The 20,657-nt window shown below is 43.8% G+C and overlaps 1 protein-coding gene across 1 annotated transcript; it reads right to left on the reverse strand.

Moving 5' to 3' along the window:
- Window positions 1-4,178: 4,178 nt before the first annotated feature.
- Window positions 4,179-18,079, reverse strand: WHAMM (WASP homolog associated with actin, golgi membranes and microtubules; the record flags this gene model as incomplete). The annotated part of the gene is made up of 10 exons (XM_082004977.1): window positions 4,179-4,465; window positions 7,283-7,751; window positions 8,130-8,225; window positions 8,310-8,396; window positions 9,857-10,044; window positions 11,047-11,212; window positions 11,905-12,074; window positions 12,608-12,758; window positions 13,969-14,142; window positions 17,546-18,079. The coding sequence occupies 10 exons, from the start codon at window positions 18,077-18,079 to the stop codon at window positions 4,179-4,181; spliced, it is 2,322 nt and encodes a 773-aa protein (XP_081861103.1).
- Window positions 18,080-20,657: the final 2,578 nt, after the last annotated feature.

Here is a 20,657-nt window from a genome sequence, read left to right on the forward strand (position 1 = left end):
AACAGCAGTAACACCATGATCTGCAGATGGGGATGAGGTGCTTCTGTTGCTGAGAAGTCCATAGGGGAGGACAGGCTATCTATCTTTGCACAAACAACACGTTATATAAATCAGCACCAATGTCCAAACAGTATTAAATTAATTCAGAGAGGCTCTCTGAACATGAGTGACGTGACATACTTGCTCAAGCCCCTGTAAGATCAGAGTCTGGATCACTTCAGAGTGTTCACACTCAGACTTGATTTGCTCGATTCAGTACCATTTTGCAGAAAAAAAAAGTCAGTATCCAGCCTGTGAGTCAGCTCTGTGTGCTGAACTGGGGGGCTGGTTATGGAGGAGCTTCATAAATCCCAAAAAGCGGCATGTTGACAGAAATGCTGACAAATCCGTAGCTGCATTAGCATTACCAGCTACGGCCACGCACGCCGGGTAACACTGCCACGACTCTTCTCTTGCTGTGATCAAAGCGCTGGGATTTCAAAGTGAAATCCTTTTAGTCACACCAAGTAGTCTTTGAATACACTGACTTTAAACCTCCCTAAAAATACTGGTAGCTGCTGTCTGGACTGCCCACACCTACTTAGAGAGATCACAAGCCACAGAGATACTGATGTACAGAAATTGATCTCTTTACCTCATTATCGGGCTTTCCAACAATCTGTGCATTATTAACTCTTTAAAGCCAGACAACTGTATTTTTTCAGTTTAAACAAATCAATTTCTGCAGCTGGACAGTCAGGGCAGACTATTCGCACCGAGGGATTCATTTACCAGCCCAGAGCGAGATATTTTAAGAAGGTTATTAAATGTCAAAAAGCTGTCGCAGCACTTTTGCAGGTTAATATTAATCTAGTCCGGTAGAGCTGGTCATCACAGAGCCAACGCGCCACTCCAGTTTCTCCCATTTTATCCATCAGCCCTCGCACGTTGCTGAAAGCGCATGGCAGCAGCAGCTGCACCGAACCTGCCGGAGCATGCCAAGCTGGCAAGGCGACTGCTGAAGCCTGAGCTCAAATCCAGATTAAGGCCTCTGTCCTCTTGACACCTGCAGGTGGCTTCTCTTGAGTGCCCCATCGACCCACAGTCAAGAAGCCTCCGAGCACCTGGGCCATTTCCTAGCCACCATTGCCTCCGCAGCCCGGTGCCGGCGGCACAGGGCAGGTCATAGTCACAGAGAGCCAGAAGAAGAATCTAAGGGTGATTCAGTAAGGCTTTTTTCAGTCATCTTACATTTGGGCATCTCCCCGAAAATGAGCTGTGGTTTCCCCTGTGGGGCAAACTGAGCCTCCAGGCAGTGCAACAAGGAGCTCCCGTGCATGGGCTGGCCACAGGCTGCAAAGCTCTCCCTGCTGCAGCGCGACAGCAATACCAGCAGCGCCTCGGGGTGCGTTTGTCTAACCTGCTTTTAAAGATTGCCAGTGACAGAAACTTCACCACCTTCCCAGGCGATCTGTCCCTGCACCTCTCTGCTCTCACTGTTAGTTAGAAAGGTTTTCCTGCCATTAACCTGATCCTTCTGACTGTAATTTAAGCCCGTTATCTCCCTGTGAACACGCAGAACAAATAACTTCTCTCCTCTTTGCAGCAGCCTCTTACGTATTTGAAAACTGCTCCCTTGCCTTCTCTTCTTTAGGCTAATGACAGTGCTTTTGGTGTTTTTCCCGGTCATGTTTATGACATCCAGCAGCGCTGGTGCTCCGGCGGCCACCTCCTGCCAGGAGCTGCACACACAGGCATGGCCAGGCCCCCACCATCATCTCCTGGCGCTGCAGTTGTGCAAGGGCAGCTTTGCGTCCTGGGAGCCCTATTCCCATCGGGGCTCATCTCTGCCGAGTAGCATCCTTCAAATTTTGGTAGTGAATCAGGCGGCAAGGATGTTTGATAGAGGTCAACTCTTCCACACCAGCTAGAAAATCGCTGCAGCACATCTTTCACAGAGCAGATCTGTTGGCCATACTGCAAATGAAGTGGGCTTCAGAAAAACAGGCATGTTCAGGCAGTTTCTGAGTGGGCTTTTAAGGAAGTTTTTCAGTCTGGGATGTAGAGAACTCTGTTGAACACCTGAGATCAGCCCCTGGCTGAGCTCCAGGTACGGCTGCAAAAAAAAACTCCAGGTAGGAGAAATCACTGTCCAGTGTCGCTGTTACTCAGACGGCCTCTCCTGGGTAAAATTGCTGCTGTTAGACACACAAAAGCTGTAAGATTTGGGGAAGAAATTGCAACTCTCTGTATACTTTAAACCTGCTGTACTTAACTTCCTAGTAGTGTAGCTGGGAATTCAACCATAGTAATAAAAAGGCAAATGGTTGTGCCCTGGCCTCTGAGCTGCCTTTTGGCAGGAGGGACCAGCCGCAGGAAGGCAGCCCAGCCTCTGCGTCCTTTCCCTCAGCTTTAAATAACCGCACTGCTAAAGGGCAAGGCATGCACAGGGGGAGCTCTCAGCCGCAGCACAAGCCCTCCCCGCTGCTGGCTGAGCACCCACTCTGCCCAGGGTAACCTTAGGGAAGAGATCTCCACTCTCAAAGGACTGGTATTTGTCCTCGAGTCCAGTCTATGGGAGGAATTCAGTATTTGGGATGCTGAAGTCTGAATGTGCAATAAATTTGCCCCTGCTCCCCCCAGTTCAGGCCCCTTGTGCCCAGGTCGCGCTCTGGGGCAGGCAGGGCGGTGTGGGCACACTGCGGCGTCCTGCCCACCAGCTCCCCTCTGCGGGCGTCGTGTCAGGAGTGTCGAGTAAGAGCTGACCTGTGCTGCTGCTGCTGCTTCTGTCTCCGTTCGGTTTGATGGCAGTGGACAAAAAAAAAGTTGTTCTTTTCTGATTTCCAAATAGCAGTAGGTGCTGAAACGGTAAAAAATGAACCCCCAGCTGCTGCTTCTCGCATGAAAACTGCTGCATACATATTTACTGGGCTGATTAAACTGATCTGCTACTCCACAGTAAACATGGAATTAAAGCACTGTATATGCAATTCTGTTACCAAATCACAGTTCATAAATATTTGAGAAAACAAGGGCATTTACATATACCGTTAGGGAAAGAGTGGAGTTGCTGTATGGCTGACACTTACTATCAAAAACCAGAGTACCATGGTGTAAGTAATGCTTACTTCACAGCAGTAGCCCAAAATGACAGCACACTGAATCCACTTCTTCTGTCAGGATATATTTTTATTAGGGGTCAGTAATAAACTCAAAGAAAGAAACTTTGAATAATTTTCGTCACTATCTACCCAAAATAGAAACAGTCTCTAAATTGAATGTAGCTGAATTTTTAAATAGTCAGGTTCCACGCACAAAGCAAATATCTGCCATTTATAAGGCTATCAGGTAATTTAAATTCATGAGAGTAGCTATAAACATGTATTGATGTTCTCAGTGGAGAAATGCAGCTCTGTATTACAGGGCTGGATCCCAGAAAATATTCTATACAATATTTTGGCTTGCTCTTTCATGGCAACAGTTCATTGTAAATGTAGATGTATGGAAAACATTTAGCATCTAAAAATTCTCTACGTTTAAGCTTCCAGCTAAAAAGTAAACTTTTCAGTAATTACTACAGTAGCATTTGTTTCAAACTTGGTGCTAATTTTCCCAATCAGCATTATCAAGCCCATTCATAAGTGCACACTTTATGACATAAAGATAAATGGAGTATGCATGTAATTATTTGAGTGTGAGCTGTATTAGACAAGCAAAAAGTTAAAGAATTTTCTGGACGATGGAGGTAGGAATGGGGGCTTCCAGATTATGCTAAGTTTTCTGGTCTGCCTCTATCACCATGGATTTGATTCTACTTTTACCTGAAAAAATAGATTTTCAGTTAGTTTTTCACTCCTTAAACTTTGTTGTGAAAGCATTACCTACTGTGTAGTAACAACCTAAATAATGTATGTTTCAATCCAGCATTTTAGCTGTCTTCAGATATGATGAAAACTCTGCATGGTTGAGCCAGAAGTACCTACTAATGCAAGCATAATTTGGAGTATGATTTCTCATGCAAAAATAAGAATTTGCAGCTCCTGTAGAAAATCAGCAGGATTATTTTACTTTATGAGACATTTTGGACTATGAGAGCACACACAATCACACTGTTCTTTCATTTTGACAGGGACAGTCTTCTACAACATGCAAAATGAGACACATTGTTCCAGTCAGTAAGTCCTGTTACCCTGAATTGGTTAGCTGTCCCATTCTCCATTATTCTGATCATTGTTCTCCTCTTCTTCAGAATCAGCAGACACTTTCTTAATTCTCTGGATGACTGCCTTAATGCTTCTCTCCAGCTCATTAGTGGATCCTTTACTGACATCTTTCTCAGTATCTCGATTCACTTTTCTTAGTTTAACTCCTTGTCTTATGGCAGAGAGAATGTTGTCTTTTACAGAGGCATAGGGATTTTGCTGTTCCACTTTGCGAAGATGAACTTCACTGCGTTTTAGAGAAGCCAAAACCTCATCCATGGAACCTGCAACAGATAAATCAATCTATTGTTATCAGAAGAAAGAACAAGACAAGTACACTTACAGAGGTACAAAACCCTACCCAAGTGTTTAGGGTTCTTCCTTTCATCTTTGCTAGAGACAGGAAAAAGACGGGTCTGTTGTGGCACAGACTGTTTCAAGTTTCTGCAACACCAGGCTCTGGAACTGCTTTAAAAAAGCGGTTAAATCTTTTATATCCTGAATTGAGAATCCAATGCCTCTTCAACATTGTACAAGGTTGTGCTCTAAAGAAGAAACTATACACAAAGGAGGATGCTTCTTTTTCATTACAACTTTATGGGCTTTCAAAAAAATTTCACTGAACCAAAAATTCTCTTGTACTCTGTACTAGAAACAATCTGCCATTCCTCCCAGCTTGCTCAGATGCCTGCTGAGACTGTCAATTGCATTTTTGCTCAGCCAAGAGAAAAATGAAAGGATTTGAGTAGAAGGACTTGAAACTGCACCATTGAAGTCAGTGGGAGCCAGATCAGGCCCTAAGCAAGCAGGCAGGCAGCTCTTTTCTGTATGGACTTAAAAAAATATTTCCCATTTTACAACATGATTTAAATCTCAGGCATATGTTTCTGAACTTCAGACCATAACTGACACTATACTGAGAGAGCTTCCACTACTTCTCTTGATACACACTGTAAAACGTATTTTACTCCTTCTGCTGGATTCTTTGTTGCTAGCTTCAGACTGTCAGACAGGGAGGAAGTTTACCTGGACAGCAGTCAACTCCTATAGCCATAGGTTCAGACCATCTGTGCCTCACAGCTAGAAGTATTTTTGCCATGCGCAGTGCACAGAAGATTATGCGATTCACATCAAGCACTTGAAATACAACATTCTGCTAAATCCTGTGGTACCTTCAGAGACTGACGTGCCAGAAAAGGATCAAGCAAAGATCCACCAAGCTGTCATACAAAGCCTTCAAGTAAGGAAGTCTTCAGTCCATTAATCAAATGAGCTGCGTGGTAACAGACTAGTCAGACTAACAGATTATATTATGTTAACATACTTTCCAAGTTCCCCTTGGAAAGTATGTTAACACATTACAGACAATATATTCAACACCAGAATATGAACCTCTCCTGCCTTTTCATGTACAAAGACATGAGTAGTCCATGTGTAACTAAAACCAACCTGTTTATGAAGCTGTTTCAGTAAGTTCCTGTGGCAGTATTTTATATTTATTACTAATGCAGCAATTATCATGCTGGTCTTCTTCATGAAACAGGTGTAAACGACCAATCAGATCTCTCTGATAAACAAAAAAGGATTTTTCTTCTCCAAAAATAATGAAAGGACATCAGTGTAAGGCTGTGAATGGTAGTAAATACTAGCTACTACCAAGGCTAGTAGCTAATCAGTAGCAGTCAGACTACTCTGATGTACAACTCCTGTTGCTAATCAAAGCTGCTTAAGAGTATCTGTGGTAGAGTTATCCCACAGACCTCCCAGACTGAAGTCTGCACACTTCATCCAGATCCACTGGATGCACACTAGTTTGTCACGGTAACTCAGCTGCATCTCAACCCTTCAGCTGCTTGTGCTTCCCCACAACTTGGAAGAACTGAAAATGCTGAGCTATTTCTGCCTGTGGCTTGCCTCTTAACGGAGAGGATACGAGGGCTGCTTGTATTGTGAACAGTCTGAAAAGGAAAAGGAATGTACCACATTTAAAGACATGCTTCATTCAAGCATAAGCTCCACTGTGAAAAATTACAATAAAAAATTGCAGCTTTCAAACTTAGATCAATCTCCCTGACATAGTCAAAATATCTGCTTGCTTTAAAGATAAAAATAAGCCTGTTAGCAGGATGTAACCAGTGCAGCCTTGAGAGACTGCTGAGCTCTATTCTCTTTCAAACTACTGTTTCAATTGCCAAGTTCAGCCTTCAATTACACCTGCATGATCTTGCTAAGAAAGCAGAGGTGTAACATCAGAATTTTTGCCCTAGGAATGTTAGTATGCCAAAGCTATCCATCTGCCTTTCAAATCCTGGTTAAATTCTGCATGAATTCTCTTAAGAAACCTTTATTTAGAAACCAAGCAAATTGTAAGTGGACACAGGCTGTGCACACCTTAGAAATGCAAGCAGCCCAACTGCTAGCTCTATAGTACATAAATCATAAACACTGAAGCGTAGCCTCAGTACAACCACAAATTTACCCACAGAGGTCTTCTGACTGGACAGGTGATTAATTCTCAATCAAAATACCACATTCGGTTCAGAAGTTTCAAAATTGTGGCAAGAACAAACATGGTAACAAAAGCTGCTTCTCACCAAACAACATGAATAAACCTCCTCTCTTTGGAATTTCTTCTGACACATTCCTACCTATTACAGCAGTGGGATTTTCAGTGTTACGAGAAATGCAGGTCCTGAATTAAGATCTCCACAGAACTAGTAGTGCTGTGATTAAGCATGGTTTAAATTAATTGTAAGGCTGTACTTAACAAGTGCAGGATTCCAACTGAGATTCAAGTTCCAATGTCGTAAAAGACTGACCTGTACAATTTGACAGCACTTCCCAAAAAACACCAAGTCACACACTCTGAGCATAAGGAGCCTGTGAAGTGTATCAAATGGGATACACAAATCATTGTTACTCACTTAACAACCTGAGTTATGGTCAATGTTATTGTATGTGGTTTCTTAGACCAAGCTTTCTAAGAGCTTCATTCTCTAGAGCAAGACTGCACACTATTCCTGTCCAGAACCAGAGAGACGGAGAACAGAAAAATATAGGAAATGGAGAAAAAAAACACTAGTCGATGTGAGCCTTCTTACCTATGTAATTATTTATAGACTTCCTGGATGAGTCATCCTGTTTGTGCAACGCAGGGCTTTCTGTGGGGCTATTGGAGCTCAAGGGAAGTGGCTTATCCGCTGTTGTTGATGGTGTCTTTAAGTGGAGAGGTAAGGGGGGAGGTGGGGGAGGAGGGGGCAAAGGATGAGGGGGCGGAGGAGGTGGTGGTGAAGATGGAGAGACCATCAATCCCTCGCTGTGCTTTTGTTGTTCTGCAGCACCACCAGTAATAAGAGTCTGGACAGGGATATCTGCTGGGGTGTTCTGATGTGAGGCTTTTGATTCTTTGGCTTCTACTAGCAGTATACTCTTTGGCTGCTCTGGAGCTGCCCTTGCTCTTGACGAAGGTGGAGGGGACAGTACCACAACCTGCTGAGTGATGCTTCGTGGCAACTTGGGACTGAGAGGCTGGGGACGAGATGTTTTCAGAACAACATGAGCTGGACACTTCTGAAAAACAAATCATGAGGCAGGAGGTCACATCTTCCTTGGACTGCCCAAAACATCAACCCCAAAGGTCAAAAAGCCACAGAGTACAGACCTGTCCCACTCACCCATTCAAACAGAAAATTCAACCCTGAACAGATTTAAATTAATATCAAAGTATTTCTTTCAAAGCCATTTCCTCACTTGTATTCTTCGCAACAGGTTCCACATCTGGAAGCTATATCCTTAGTGGATTTAATGCTCTTGACTCATTACACACAATCCTATTTTACACTATCCAAACGGTGGTCTCTGATTTGGATCGTTCTCACACGTGAGCTATGGCTACTTTCTAATGCTGTTTTGACACCATTTAGGACTACTGTAGTTCACAGTACTTGCCTCCCTGAATGTTTTCAGCCTCTCCAGTGTTTTCTGACGTTCCTGGCTTATCCAAGCTTTTTTCTTTTTCTCCTCCTCTTTTTGCTTGTCTCTCTTCTGCATTAAAGCACAAGTAAGTGAGCATTAGTGTGTGAAAACAAACAGCTGCCAGATTCTCCAAGGCTGCTATTCAGTACTCACTATCTGTATGCTGTGATGCTGCTGGAAGCGTTTTTTGCTCTCTTCTGCCTGTTGCAGTCTCTGCCGATGGCTTGCTTCACATTGATCCTGGTAGAACAGCAAAATTCATGGAACCCTTGGTTAGTTCACATTTACTGTGTACTATCTGTGCCATTAACTCCTGTGTAAAAGCCACTAAACAGTGACCAAGGCCAAGTGCTTGGCTGTGCCAAGAAGGATAGCTAAGCTCAACCAGTGGCAGATGCAAGACCCTGAAGGTGAAGTCTGTGGGATTCCTTCATGGCTAAAGACAATGGGATCTTTTGTTCTCCTAATTAGCAATAGGGTTATTCATGCTGCAGAGGAAATATACCCACATCTGAACCAATCCCTCTGCCTTACATTTAGGTTTAAAAAAAAAGAGAACAACAACAAAAAAAAGGCAGAAACAAGCTCTGAAGAAATTTCACCCAGGTACCAGCTCAAGGGAAGGGGTACAAAGACATGAGGAAGAAGGCAAGAGGGAAGGTAGCAGGGCATTACAAAAATAATAGCTCCAAAGTTGCCATAGCTCCCACGTACAGGAGCTATGTACTCCCAAGTACAGGGAAACAAAGGTATAGGAAACACAATGAATGGCTGACAGAGGTACCTTCTGTTAGTAAAAAAGTGCTGCAGAGAAGATGCAGGCTTCAATATTTTCTCTGGGAGTCACTATTTGTCACTGTACAGAGGGGGATTAGCTACATGGCTGGGTAAGCATTTCCAAATCATCTGGCATTTGGCTTTAGTGTTATAAACCCAACAGACAGCAATTAAGTGAATGAAAACAGAAGCAAAAGAAGTGTCTGACGAGGAAGCAGTTGCAAGCAAGAGACAATGATGGCTCACAAAACATTTCCAATTTCATTCCCATTTTGTCCAGGCTAGTGAGTAAAAGGCCAGACAGACTTGAGCTTAAACTCTGCTCTCTGCCCCAGCAGGACTGTGCAGGTGTAAGGCAAGCTCAGCTCACTGGGAAGGTTCATGAGAGTCAACTGGGATCTCACTTGTGTCTTCCTAGTGTTCTGCTCTGAATGGGAACCAAAGGAAAAAACTGCCCTTTGCACAGAACTGAGAGGCTGGAGAGAGAATTGCAGCAGTTAGATTTTCCCCTCCCTCCCATTCAAAGTTAAAGTATCATTGTGTGGGTTGTTCTGTCACTGCAGCTTCCCCCACTGCAGGCCAGGTTTCCTCCTGTACTGTAGCTGCTTTGTAAAAGGCTGCCAGGGCAAAGCTCCATCTGGCCACAGCAGGGCTCTGGTAAGATTTAGCTGATAGGGAAACACATCCTGGGTCACCATGTAAGTTTGTGCTCCCTTAATAAACTAGAGAGGCACTTGCACCACACAGTGGAGTGCAAAGCTGGCTTAAAATCACATTGCCCCTCTTCCTGTTTGGCAGCCTTGGCACTGAGTCATGTATCATCTTGCACATTACACCCAAAGCTTCCCTAGTTGTTTCCTGTCCATCCCTCATGAGTCAAAACATCAGCTAAAGAAAATGCACATCTCCAGGACTGCATTTACTTTTTTGTTCCTGAGGTAGGCTCTCCTCGCACAGATAGTCCCACGCTTTGTCTCCAACTGCTTAGTCTTCTGCCTCAGCATCGTCATTTCTGACAAGTTAGCGTAATGTTGTCCCATTGTCTGTTCAATGACCTTGAGCTCCTCAGGATTTTCACATGTATCATAGTAAACAACTTCATCCTGTTTCTCTAAAAAGGCATTTGGCATTTTTTTAAAAACCCAAAAATTGCCACAGATATTTAAACATTTAAAGAACTAATGACATTTTAAAAGCCACTGAAGGCAGTGAGTTAGTTATTAGAAAATGTAATGCTTCAGAGCCAAACTTAGCCCTTCAAGAGTCTTACACAAACATGTGATGTTACTCACAGGGGTGCTTTGCAGGATCAAATTTATGCTGTTAACATTTGTTATTGTTTAGCTTCCTCTTTCAAATGTCTCTCTGTGCTTTAACTCCTACATTCACCGACTGGAGTTTTCCTGGAAAACTGAAGACTGTTCTGATCAGCACTGATCATCTGTTCTGATCTGGGTGACTTATTTCACTGTTTACCAGGCTTTAAATATGCAACAAGCAGGAGCAATGTTTACTTCACAGTGTACACAGTAACAGAGAATTCATAAGCACAAATAAGCATAAACAAGACTGGTGCCTAATTTGGTCATAAATATGTTACAAAGAGGCACTTAGACTGGAATATAGCAGTACTCAAGTACCATCTAGCTAAAATTACCTCTTTTTGTCACTACAGAATGTTGCAATTCCTACATGTTAAATTACAACAGATTTGTGATGTATGTCCTGTGTTGTGTGTCCTGAAATTCAGGACCCATTTCAGCAGGTCATGGTATCCACAGTTTTTATGCATAGATCCTGTAACTACAAGAGCAGTAAAGTATTTTCAATATAAGTTATTCCATATGCTAAGCCAGTGCATGCACATACCACAGCTGCTGTCAAGATGAGCTACTAGCGTGGGGTTTTTTTAAAACTTGTGTTATCCAATTAATGTCTAATTAGTCAGAAGACAAAATATCAGATGATGCCACAGCATCATTTTCCAGTGATGCTTTCTACTATCAAGACCTGAGTAGTGATAATCATCCTTTTTTTTTTTTCAAGTGAAAACAGAGCAGGTTATATCACTCCTGTGTTTTGGATATGTGCTTAAATATTTGTTTATTCTTACCTTTAATCTGTCTCCTTAAAGTGTCCAACTGTACAATAAGCAGCATCTCTTCATGTTTCAGTACTTCAAGCTGTATATTATATAATTCCAGCTGCGTTTCATAGTACTGTATTTCCAGCTCCTCCACTACAGTTAGGCTCTCTTCTTGTTCACTGAGGTTCTCCATCTGTACAGCCCCAAATAGAAAATAAAAAGCATTAATAACAAAATATGCACACATGAAACATGCATGGATGCACAAATACCTGTAAAACGCAAGCCTGGCCTAACTGGCAGCTGCTTACATGCTTTGGTATGGAAACAACACAACATTAGAAATGGCTTGGAGCAGAAAGCTTTATTAACCTGAAGTGTAATTTTACCTTAAGTCTACCAGAAAGGACTTCATTATAATCTGCACAAATAATACTGCTCCTGAAAACAATTATATATAGTGCAGTACCGTACTCTTGGAAAATAAATACCAGGTACTCCTAGCAGCAGTTAGATGGCATCAAATCCAGAAGATCAGAAGATTAAAATTAAATAAGTATCTTTATTTTGCAGCATCCTCTGAAAATAATATCTGGTCTTGATTTCCCTAAAACTAGCAATTTTAAAGGTTAATATCACAAATGCTAATATGACACTTGAACTGTAAAAGCTTGTATCTTAACCTTTGCTAAGTGTCCTCATATGTGCAGGCACAATTTTAAAAAAACTGAAGACATGCATTTTACCACAACTTAAAACCATGCTGAAAACCTAAGCTGTTTCATAGACAAAGACTTTGAAAGTCTACTCCCACGACCACTTTGGTAGGTTTTGATCAGCCCTTCACCAAACAGTGACAGAAAAGGAGGCTTTTCAAGGTCTTACGTTTTTCTGAATGCCAGATCTCTTCTGTTTCAGGCACAACTCTCTTGCCCTCAGATGCTGAAGGGTTTCTTTAGCTAACACACATTTCAGGTTTTCTAGTCGTGGCAAAGCTGATGCCCAGGTGGTTTTACCAAATCTTTCCTGATCTTGTTCCATTTGTTTGTGCATTGCTGCAGATTAAAATATTGCAATAAGAGCCAAGAAATGCAGTGTACTAATAGCCCTCGTGGGTTTCTACTACAACTGCAGTACTAAAAATGCTGATGCTATTAAACAATTTCTGAAGCTTCTTTAGAAATTACAAAACTAAAAGGTTGAACTTATGATTTTATATATGTAAGTAAAATATTTTGTTGTACCATGGAAACATGTCTTAACAGTTACACAGCAATCTACTCAGTTAACAAGCTAAAATCCTTGAAGCTTGCATATCGAGCATTAAAAGTGTGCATGGTTTTTGTTCAGAGGTTTGCAGCCAGAAATCTCAGGCCTTGATAATGTTTGTGTGCAAGCCAAATGCAAGTTGTAAACCAAATTGGTTAAAAGATATAAATCTTAAGTGAATAAAATGTTTCTTTCTTAAACTAGACACTCATTCTAACCTCAGGGTCTGCAGAGAGAGACCAGCAAAGGTGATAAAAAGAGGTCTCAGTCGCCTAAGTCAAGTATTTACACAACCTTTTGTGTAAATCATTCTGATTACCCGCCAGAGCCTTTACAGTTTCCTTGAAGTAGTTCACAGTGATATCCTGAATGGAGCACACAGCATTCTCAGCTCGCTTAGTCCATTCTTCAGCATCTTTCTGCAAAGCTGCTACTCTTTTAGGCCCCAAATTGTCATACTGCAAAGATTTCTGCAAGGAGACAAAATTCTCAGTTGCCAGCTGGTTACCACAGCGGTGCAGCCCACATTGTGCTATACTTAGGGACATGTCAAGCAAGGCACAGCATGCTGGCAAACATGACCTTCCCCTCACTTGACACAAAGTGAATCACTACTCATGCCTGTGTATTGCCTTGTTCTTCTTTTCCAGGTTAACCAACATTTGTTCCCCAACCATGACTTTATGCTTTAACTTTGGATTAATTAATTTCTTAAAATATTTTTAAACTAGCATCTTAAAAATCATGTCCAACACAAGTGTTTTCAGTTGTTACTAAAAGTAACTCAAAAGCACTCTTCTACATGCAATGTTCTCTTCTATTTTTCCCCACGTGTTGACAGCACACTGCATTGTCAGATTCTCCAGTTTGGCAGTTCTTTCACACAGGAACAGGGATATAGAAAAGAAACGCAGGAGATTTTAACTTTAATTTTCAGTACAGCATACTAGATATTTCATCTTCACAGATTTAAACCTTCAGTATCAAGAACCTTTGTTAGAGAGCACAGTGCTCTCTGTGAAGCACTGAACAGAGCACTGTTCTGCTCTTTTCTAGAACATCAAAAGCTCACTTTAATTTTAACAGACTATTTAAGGAAAAATGAAAATAGTAGATAGCTGTCTTTTCCAGGGGCATCATAACTTTCAGTATGTGCTTTCAGTTTAAGATGCACGTAAAATTAAATGAAGTTACAATTGACATGTTTTAATCTGTACTTCTAGCAGGCTGTAGCAGCAATACAAAACTGCTTTGTGTGGTAAGGTCTCCTCCACAACTGAGTTAATCCGGTGCATCAGCATTGCTGGGGGATGACATTCTCACTGTCACAAACTAATCCCACTAAAGGTGGCACAACAAAGGCTACTTCAGAGAGTAAACCACAGACAGGTGGAGCTTGGGGCTGTTTTCCTTTTAATTCCACAACACAGAGGGAAGTGGGACTCTAGTGGGAAGACAGCTGCAGTTCTATTCAAGCCAATATCATGGACTCTGAGGTCCACTGGGAGTGATTCTGCCCTAACTTTGAATTTCTCAGTCATGTTTGGTGGCTTGGCAGGGAAAAAAAGTAGGTGAAGACAAGAACTAGGGAATGTTAAGTGATTTGAGTCTAAACTGCTCCAAGAGCAGCTGATGCCCTGCTATATAACTTGGCCTTTCACCTTGTAAAGGCAGACCTACCAGGATTTCCAGTTTGTAAAGCGTTGCCAGTTCTCGCATATCTCTAAAGGGCTGCAGTAAATACTGGTAGAATTGTGTTGCCATGGTGACCAAATCCTGATAAGCTTCATCTTCTTCTTCATAAACCTTCATCAAAGCCACCATTGTGTCAGCATTTTTATGCTGCTGAAGAACCTAGTGGAATAAAAGGTAAATCAGACTCGGCTGCTTTGCATCTATGTGTGCTGACTACTGACGAGCTTTGGTGGAAAGGACTCGCCGCTTGTCATTTGATGAACAGGCAAGAACACCCACTACACAGGAGGCATATGCCAGGCATTCAGCAGCCACCCCTAGCTGGAAATATCGTTAACACCGCACTGTTAAAGGCGCTAATTACAGTATATTGCATTGGGAGACTGCAAGGAGAATCATGCCTAGGGCTTCCACCACAGAAATTCTAACAACTGTGTGCAGGTGACTTGGTTGCTCCTTTTTATAAACACAAATGGGAAACTGGGGATGGCTGTGTACTGGAAGGACAAGTAAAGTATTCTTCAACTAGCTCTTGTATTGCCACAATTACTAAATGCCTGCTAATATGAAATGAGTTTCTGGATCCCGAATTTCTGATTTTGGGCACAGAAAAATCAGATTGCAATTTAAAAATAAGAATTCAGAAACAGATTTCTACTCCTGATATACCCTGCAGCTAAATTCCTTTAACATCCATATAGTTTATACTAGTTTATTCTAATCTCAGTTCCAGTGATATTGCACTTTGTAACTTGTAATTCTTCCACGGAACAACTGTCTGATACACTAGTCCTTATTTGAGGTTTTTAATTGCTTCTGTGACAAAACACAAAGTTGGAAACTTCCCGTCAATTGCATTTGTTTACCGGCGCCAATCAAAGCTTCAAAGATTTTTCTTTGACAGCAGCTAGCAGAGACCATAGTGCGCTCTATGTGCCAGGGTAGAGCAAGCCAGCTGAGAGAATAGAGCTGAGTTCCACTGAGAAGCACAGACCTTCCTGGAAGGACAGTGTTTGCTTTACAGCTCTGTAAGGAGGGAAGGGACTAGGAGGTGGTTGGTGCCACAACAATGAGAAAAAGCATTAGAAACATAAGCTGATTGCGTTGCAACTGAAATGCACTGGAATTAAACCATCACCTTCGCTCTTGCCAGCTGAGTCTGGGTAAGACAACAGGAACAAAGATCCCAGCTGTGGAGGCATTTACCCAAGGCAAAATCTGTGGAAGTCAGCTCAAGGGCATTTCCCACCCATCCTCCCTCCAGGCCTGGCACCAGCAGGACAGGGGAACAAGAGGATCTGAACTGCAACATTTCTGATAGTCCCCAAAGTCCTGTGGCCTCTTAGGCTTCCCCAGGAGCTCATGGTAGCCCAGACACAGTCCTAGGGCCCACCTGCAACAATTTAACAGTCTGCTTTTTCCCCACTATTGAAGTCAAATAGAAACACGGTAGTTCACTTTCTGGCTCCCATACTCAAAGCGTCATGAGGGTCATGCTGCTCCTGGAGGATATTTATAGTGAGTAGAAGAGAAGTATTAGTGAAGTTCCGAAGTCAATTCATGAAAAAGTTACTCATTACAGGGATGTGGGATTTTTGTTTGGTTGGGGTTTTCCAGTTGTTTCCCCACCCCTGTTTTAAAGTAAAAATCTTTGCTTTTACACAATCTGATATTCTTTTCATAGAATTCTGGTTCACCATTAGCCCATCTAACTCCTGTAGTTGTTGTAGCAGTATTGCTTGTGTTTTTTCCCCTCTGTCTTTGTACACATACACACAAAAAAGAAGTATTTACACAATACTACTCTCCTCTATCTCATACCGATATCTTCTGCATTCTTCAAAATCAATTTCCTGGCCCACAGGATGAGGCATTTCAGAAGGACATGGTTGTAAAAAGGGAAGAAGGATGCTCTGATACTTAAGGCTAGTTTAGTGACAGAATAGGCAGGTTTTATTTCTTGAATCTTGTGTAACTTGGTGTAGACCAGAATATAATGAATTTATGTCCCTGTTAGGCCTGCAAATACAACACTCCATAGCATGTTTAGCAATATCTATAGTTGGAAACAGCAGAATAACAGGCACCGAGTTATACTTAACCACCAAACCCCAAACTGCCACATGGCTGTACACGCTTGTGTGGCCTGCAGAAGAGCATGGTGGCTAGAATGTATTTTTAACTGGGTCATGGACTGTTATAGGCAGTTATGGAAACCTTAGCCTTTGTGTACAACGCTGTGCATGAACTTCATGTAAACTAAAGTTGTATTTTTAAAAACAGTGCCTTTCTGAAACAGTAATGTTGTTACAGCTGTTAAATACTGAACTAGGAAACAGAAGGCTAAAGCCAACTGTCTTAACTTTCCCACAAAGCATGATCATTTTCATAAAACACCTTTCAGCTTAGTTTGGAGCCAATAGACTGCAAACAAATACTGCAAGAAAAGCATAGTAGAAACACACTGGCAATCTTAAAGTATTTGTAACCCTTGTTTTAACATACCAATGTCCAAATTGCAACCATGTTACTAGACACCACCCTTTAGTCATGCTTACTAGAAGGAGGGAAAAAAATCCAGGAACACTCCTACAGCAAGAAGAAACTTACAGTACTAAAGGGAGAAAGGGCTACCATCATCACTAGTTCATACAATCATTAGGTCAGAATGTGACACTTAAAAAAACATAACAATTTCTCTAACTACAAAACACCTATTCGGCATAGGTCTGTGGCTAAGTTTGGTTTTAAGAAAAAACTTGACTGAGAATCTCCCAGTTATAGGCATCACTGCAAACAGGCAGTCCAAGAACTTTATAGGGAGGTTAGAATATTAGTGCATGATTGTACTCTCCCTTTTGATTACCATCCTACCCATTGCACAACACTGCTGGATATTTTTAGCAATGTGTTTTTGTTAGGAGTACTTGCAGCTTAAGTAAGCACCCCAATGCCTTATATTGGCTGCCCACCCAGAGCTGGCTTATTCCCCACTTAATAAGGTAGCACTTACAAAGACTGATGACACTCAGTACTTGAGAAAGTTGACTTAGCTGTTTCCAGACAATCAAAAAAGTGTTTGTGTCAGCACTAATCTGAACATTGGCCAATACTATGAGCAAGATGGTATCAGTGACTTGGTCACCCCCGCTCACATTACCCAAACATGAGTCTGACCTGTGCGACTGAAGCTCTTGCAGCAGAGGCTGCTAACCTCATGCATGCAACTCCCAGGTGAGCAAGAGGCAAAAGCAGAGGCTCAGACAGGTGCACCTGCGAGCTGTGCTGTAGCACTAAACAGTGAAAGCGGCCCTACACCGAGGGAAACCTTATTGTGCCTGCAGGGGGAGCAGGGGGTGGCTCTGCAGCACGCCCGCCCCGCACCCCTCAAGGCAGCCGCAGGCCGCTGCGCTCCCTCAGGCGGGCAGGCCTAAGCGAGGCCAGAGGCGGCTGCTGGCCCCATCGGCAGGGCCGGCCCAGGCCACCGGCCCAGGCCACCGGCCCCCTCCGGCGCTGCGGGGCGGCCCCTCCGCCCCCCCCCGCCCGGCCCCGGGGCCCGTACCCGCCGCAGGGCCTCCTTGGCCCGGGCCAGGTGGCCGCGCAGGGCCCTCCCACGGAGCTCGTGGAGGCTCTCGAAGTACTCGTCGTCGCGGCGGCGGTCGGCGGCGAAGAGGGCGTCCAGCACCACACGGCCGCCGCAGAGCTCCAGGGCCCAGCCCAGGTAGCGCTCCAGCTCCCGGCACAGCTCCTGCACCTCGGCCTCACCCGGCGCCGCGCCGCCGGGGAACAACACGGCCCAGAGCCCGCCGGCAGCAGCGGCGCCGGGCAACGTAGGCGGCAGCGCGGGGAAGGCGGGCTCCAGGCGCGGGCAGACGGCCGCCAGCTGCCGGTGGACGCCGCGCAGAGCCGGCGCTGAGAAGAGGCCGGCCCAGCTCTGCGGGGCCTGTGCCTCCGCCCGGCCGTGGCAGGTCACGGCGAACGCGCCCTCCACGCCATTCCAGCCCACGAGGAAGCGAAGCCGCGGCGGGTGAGGCTCGGCGAAGGCGGTATCGCGCACCGCCACCCACCCCTCCAGACTGTCAGGCTGCGGCTCCATGATAGCAACGACCGCGCAGCCCCCGCACCCGCGGAGCGAAACAGAAACCCGCAGGCCTTAAAGGCGCCGCTCGCACCCGGCGAGGGGGCGGGCGCCTCGCGCCGGGTCACGGGAAGATCGCGTCCCCATTGGTGGGCACCGCCGGGGGGAGGGGCCAATGCGTGACTGCCGGAGGGGGGCGGGGCGAGCGGCCCCCACATAGCCGGAATGGAAATAAATAATAATAAAATGTAAAGAGCGGGAGGCGAGGCATACATGCATAAAGGCCCCGAGTGTGCGAAAAAAATTATGTTTTTGTCAAATAAACAGTTATTTCTGTGGAAAGTGGTGGGCAAGGTGCACAAAACACAGAGCCCTGTGGGAAGGAGCGCAGGCATTACCTGAGGGCGTCCCCACACGGAGGGAGACAGCCGCCATTTTCCTGTGCCCCCAGGGTTTGAGTTGTTGGCTGCTGTGGCCACCAGCTGAGGGAAAGCTGCCGTGTGTGAGTAGTTTCCAGCCATCATTCCCATGGGCCCAGTGGCATTTCACAGGTTGTTCCCTTCTCCGAAGCCAGTTGAAACCCCATGCTCCTACCCTGCACTTCAAAATGGAGACGTGCGATGCCCTGCATCAGCATTCGAGCCCTGGGGGTGGTGGGTGCCCCAAGCCCCAGCACCTGATATGCCGTGTGCCCAAGAGGCTGTGGCCACAAACCACCTTGCAGTCAAATGGTCCTTAAATCAAACTCAGTCCTAGGGTTGTCATATTGCCTAAATACTGCCTCACAGACCTCTGAGGGGAGCGGGGAGTGAAGGGGGTTTTATATAACATGCATCTCTTATGCAGGCCTTGCCTCCCAGGCTGAATTTAATTCACAGTAAACAAAATGTTATGTTCTAGTCTTTGGAAGGAAAGCTGACACTACTAATTTTTCAATAAATTAAGGCCTGCAAGATAGAAGATAGTGTTGCTTAACAGTACAAAGGCAAAAACAAGTTCTCATTTGAAAAATTAATAAAACCTGTCTTGCAGCATAAATGTTAACATTTCAGCAAAAAGCTACATCATTTATGTGAAAACATTTCTGCTCTGATCTCACAGATGATAGAGGCACTGTCAGTGGTAATGAGATCATGACTACATGGGTAATTAACTTCTAATTCCTTATTGAAACAGCAAACAATTGCATTGCTAGAAATGTGGGGAAATGACACCAAGTTTAATTGGAAAAGGAAGAAAAACCAGAGCTGTCAAGATCCAATAGATGTCTCCATTTGCACTGTCCCCTGAGCTCAAGATGTATATAATGCAGTGTCCTTGAACGTGCTTATAAACCTCTTGCCAGCAAGGCTTGCTCACTAGCGCTTTCCCAAGCAGAAGATTCTTTATGCTGGACAACTGAAAGGTTTGTGGGTTTGAGTGGATACACAGAGCTCAAGTACTACAGTGATCACAATAATCAGTGGTAATATACAGCCTGGTTTTCATCAGGTGATGCACTACTGAATGTAGACTGAAGGGATAGGTTCCCCAACTCTCCCTAGCTGGGCCATTGGCCATTTTCTTCACTATCATTAGCTTTCCAGAGGTCTATCATACACCCATGGGCTGGGGATGTATGTATATTTATAATAAGGGTATGCAACATTATGATTTCTGATTTTTTTTCTAAATTCTGATTTTTAATATCTTTTTCTAGAATCTGATCTTGATTCCAACTCAACCCAGTAGTAAAGCTTCACCTAATTTAACAGACTTTGCCATTAAACTTTTGCAAAGAGCAGAACAGATACTTCCATTTAATTGTACAGCAATGCTGTAAGCACGCATGTAGCCATTTGAGTTTGTTTGTGCAGAGAGCATTTTTTTTTATCCTGCACATGATACTCTGCCTAGCACCACAGCCTTGGAAATCACGCCTCAGAGTCAATGACTGCACTCTGCTGGGTTTATTAACACCAGCTCAGAAAGTGAGAGGGTGCTCTGGCTTTAGCAAGGGGTTTGTATAATTGTTCCAAGTACTTCAAATCCAGGAATCAACCTTCAGAGCCTTTTCTCGGTGTATGACATTCATCCTGGTGACACTCACGTAGCACACTGCTGAAGGACAGCTGGGGCACATCTATATTTGTTCCATTGCTCATTGCTGGCATGGCCCTATCTGAGCAAAGAGGCGGTCTAGGGTTACGGTAATAAGTCTTCCAACTGCAGTCATAGGAAAGTGGCAGGGAATTACTTTCATGTGAATTGATTTTTACTAGGGGAAGTAAATGTGAAGTTTGATGCCATCTGAGCTATCAGAAGAATTTATGACGTCTTAAGATAGAAGGCAAGTTTTTAGGTAGTAACATTCTTTGTTATATATTTTTGATAATTGATGGTCACGGACTAGAACATTCTTCACTGTAATTGTATCTGTGCTTGTAAACTGAGCAAACACTGAGCAATCATCTGAAAGTCTTATTTAGGCAGCAGGGTTCCAGACAAGCTTAATTGTGCTCATTTTAATTTATGTAATTTAATTTCATTTTGGTAGGAAAAATACTTGTTAATTCACTTTTCTAGTTAGTAGTAGCTTCTAAAGCAAGCCTTATTG

This window comes from Phaethon aethereus (assembly GCF_964289735.1).
Source record: "Phaethon aethereus genome assembly, chromosome: 12".
Taxonomy (NCBI): domain Eukaryota; kingdom Metazoa; phylum Chordata; class Aves; order Phaethontiformes; family Phaethontidae; genus Phaethon; species Phaethon aethereus.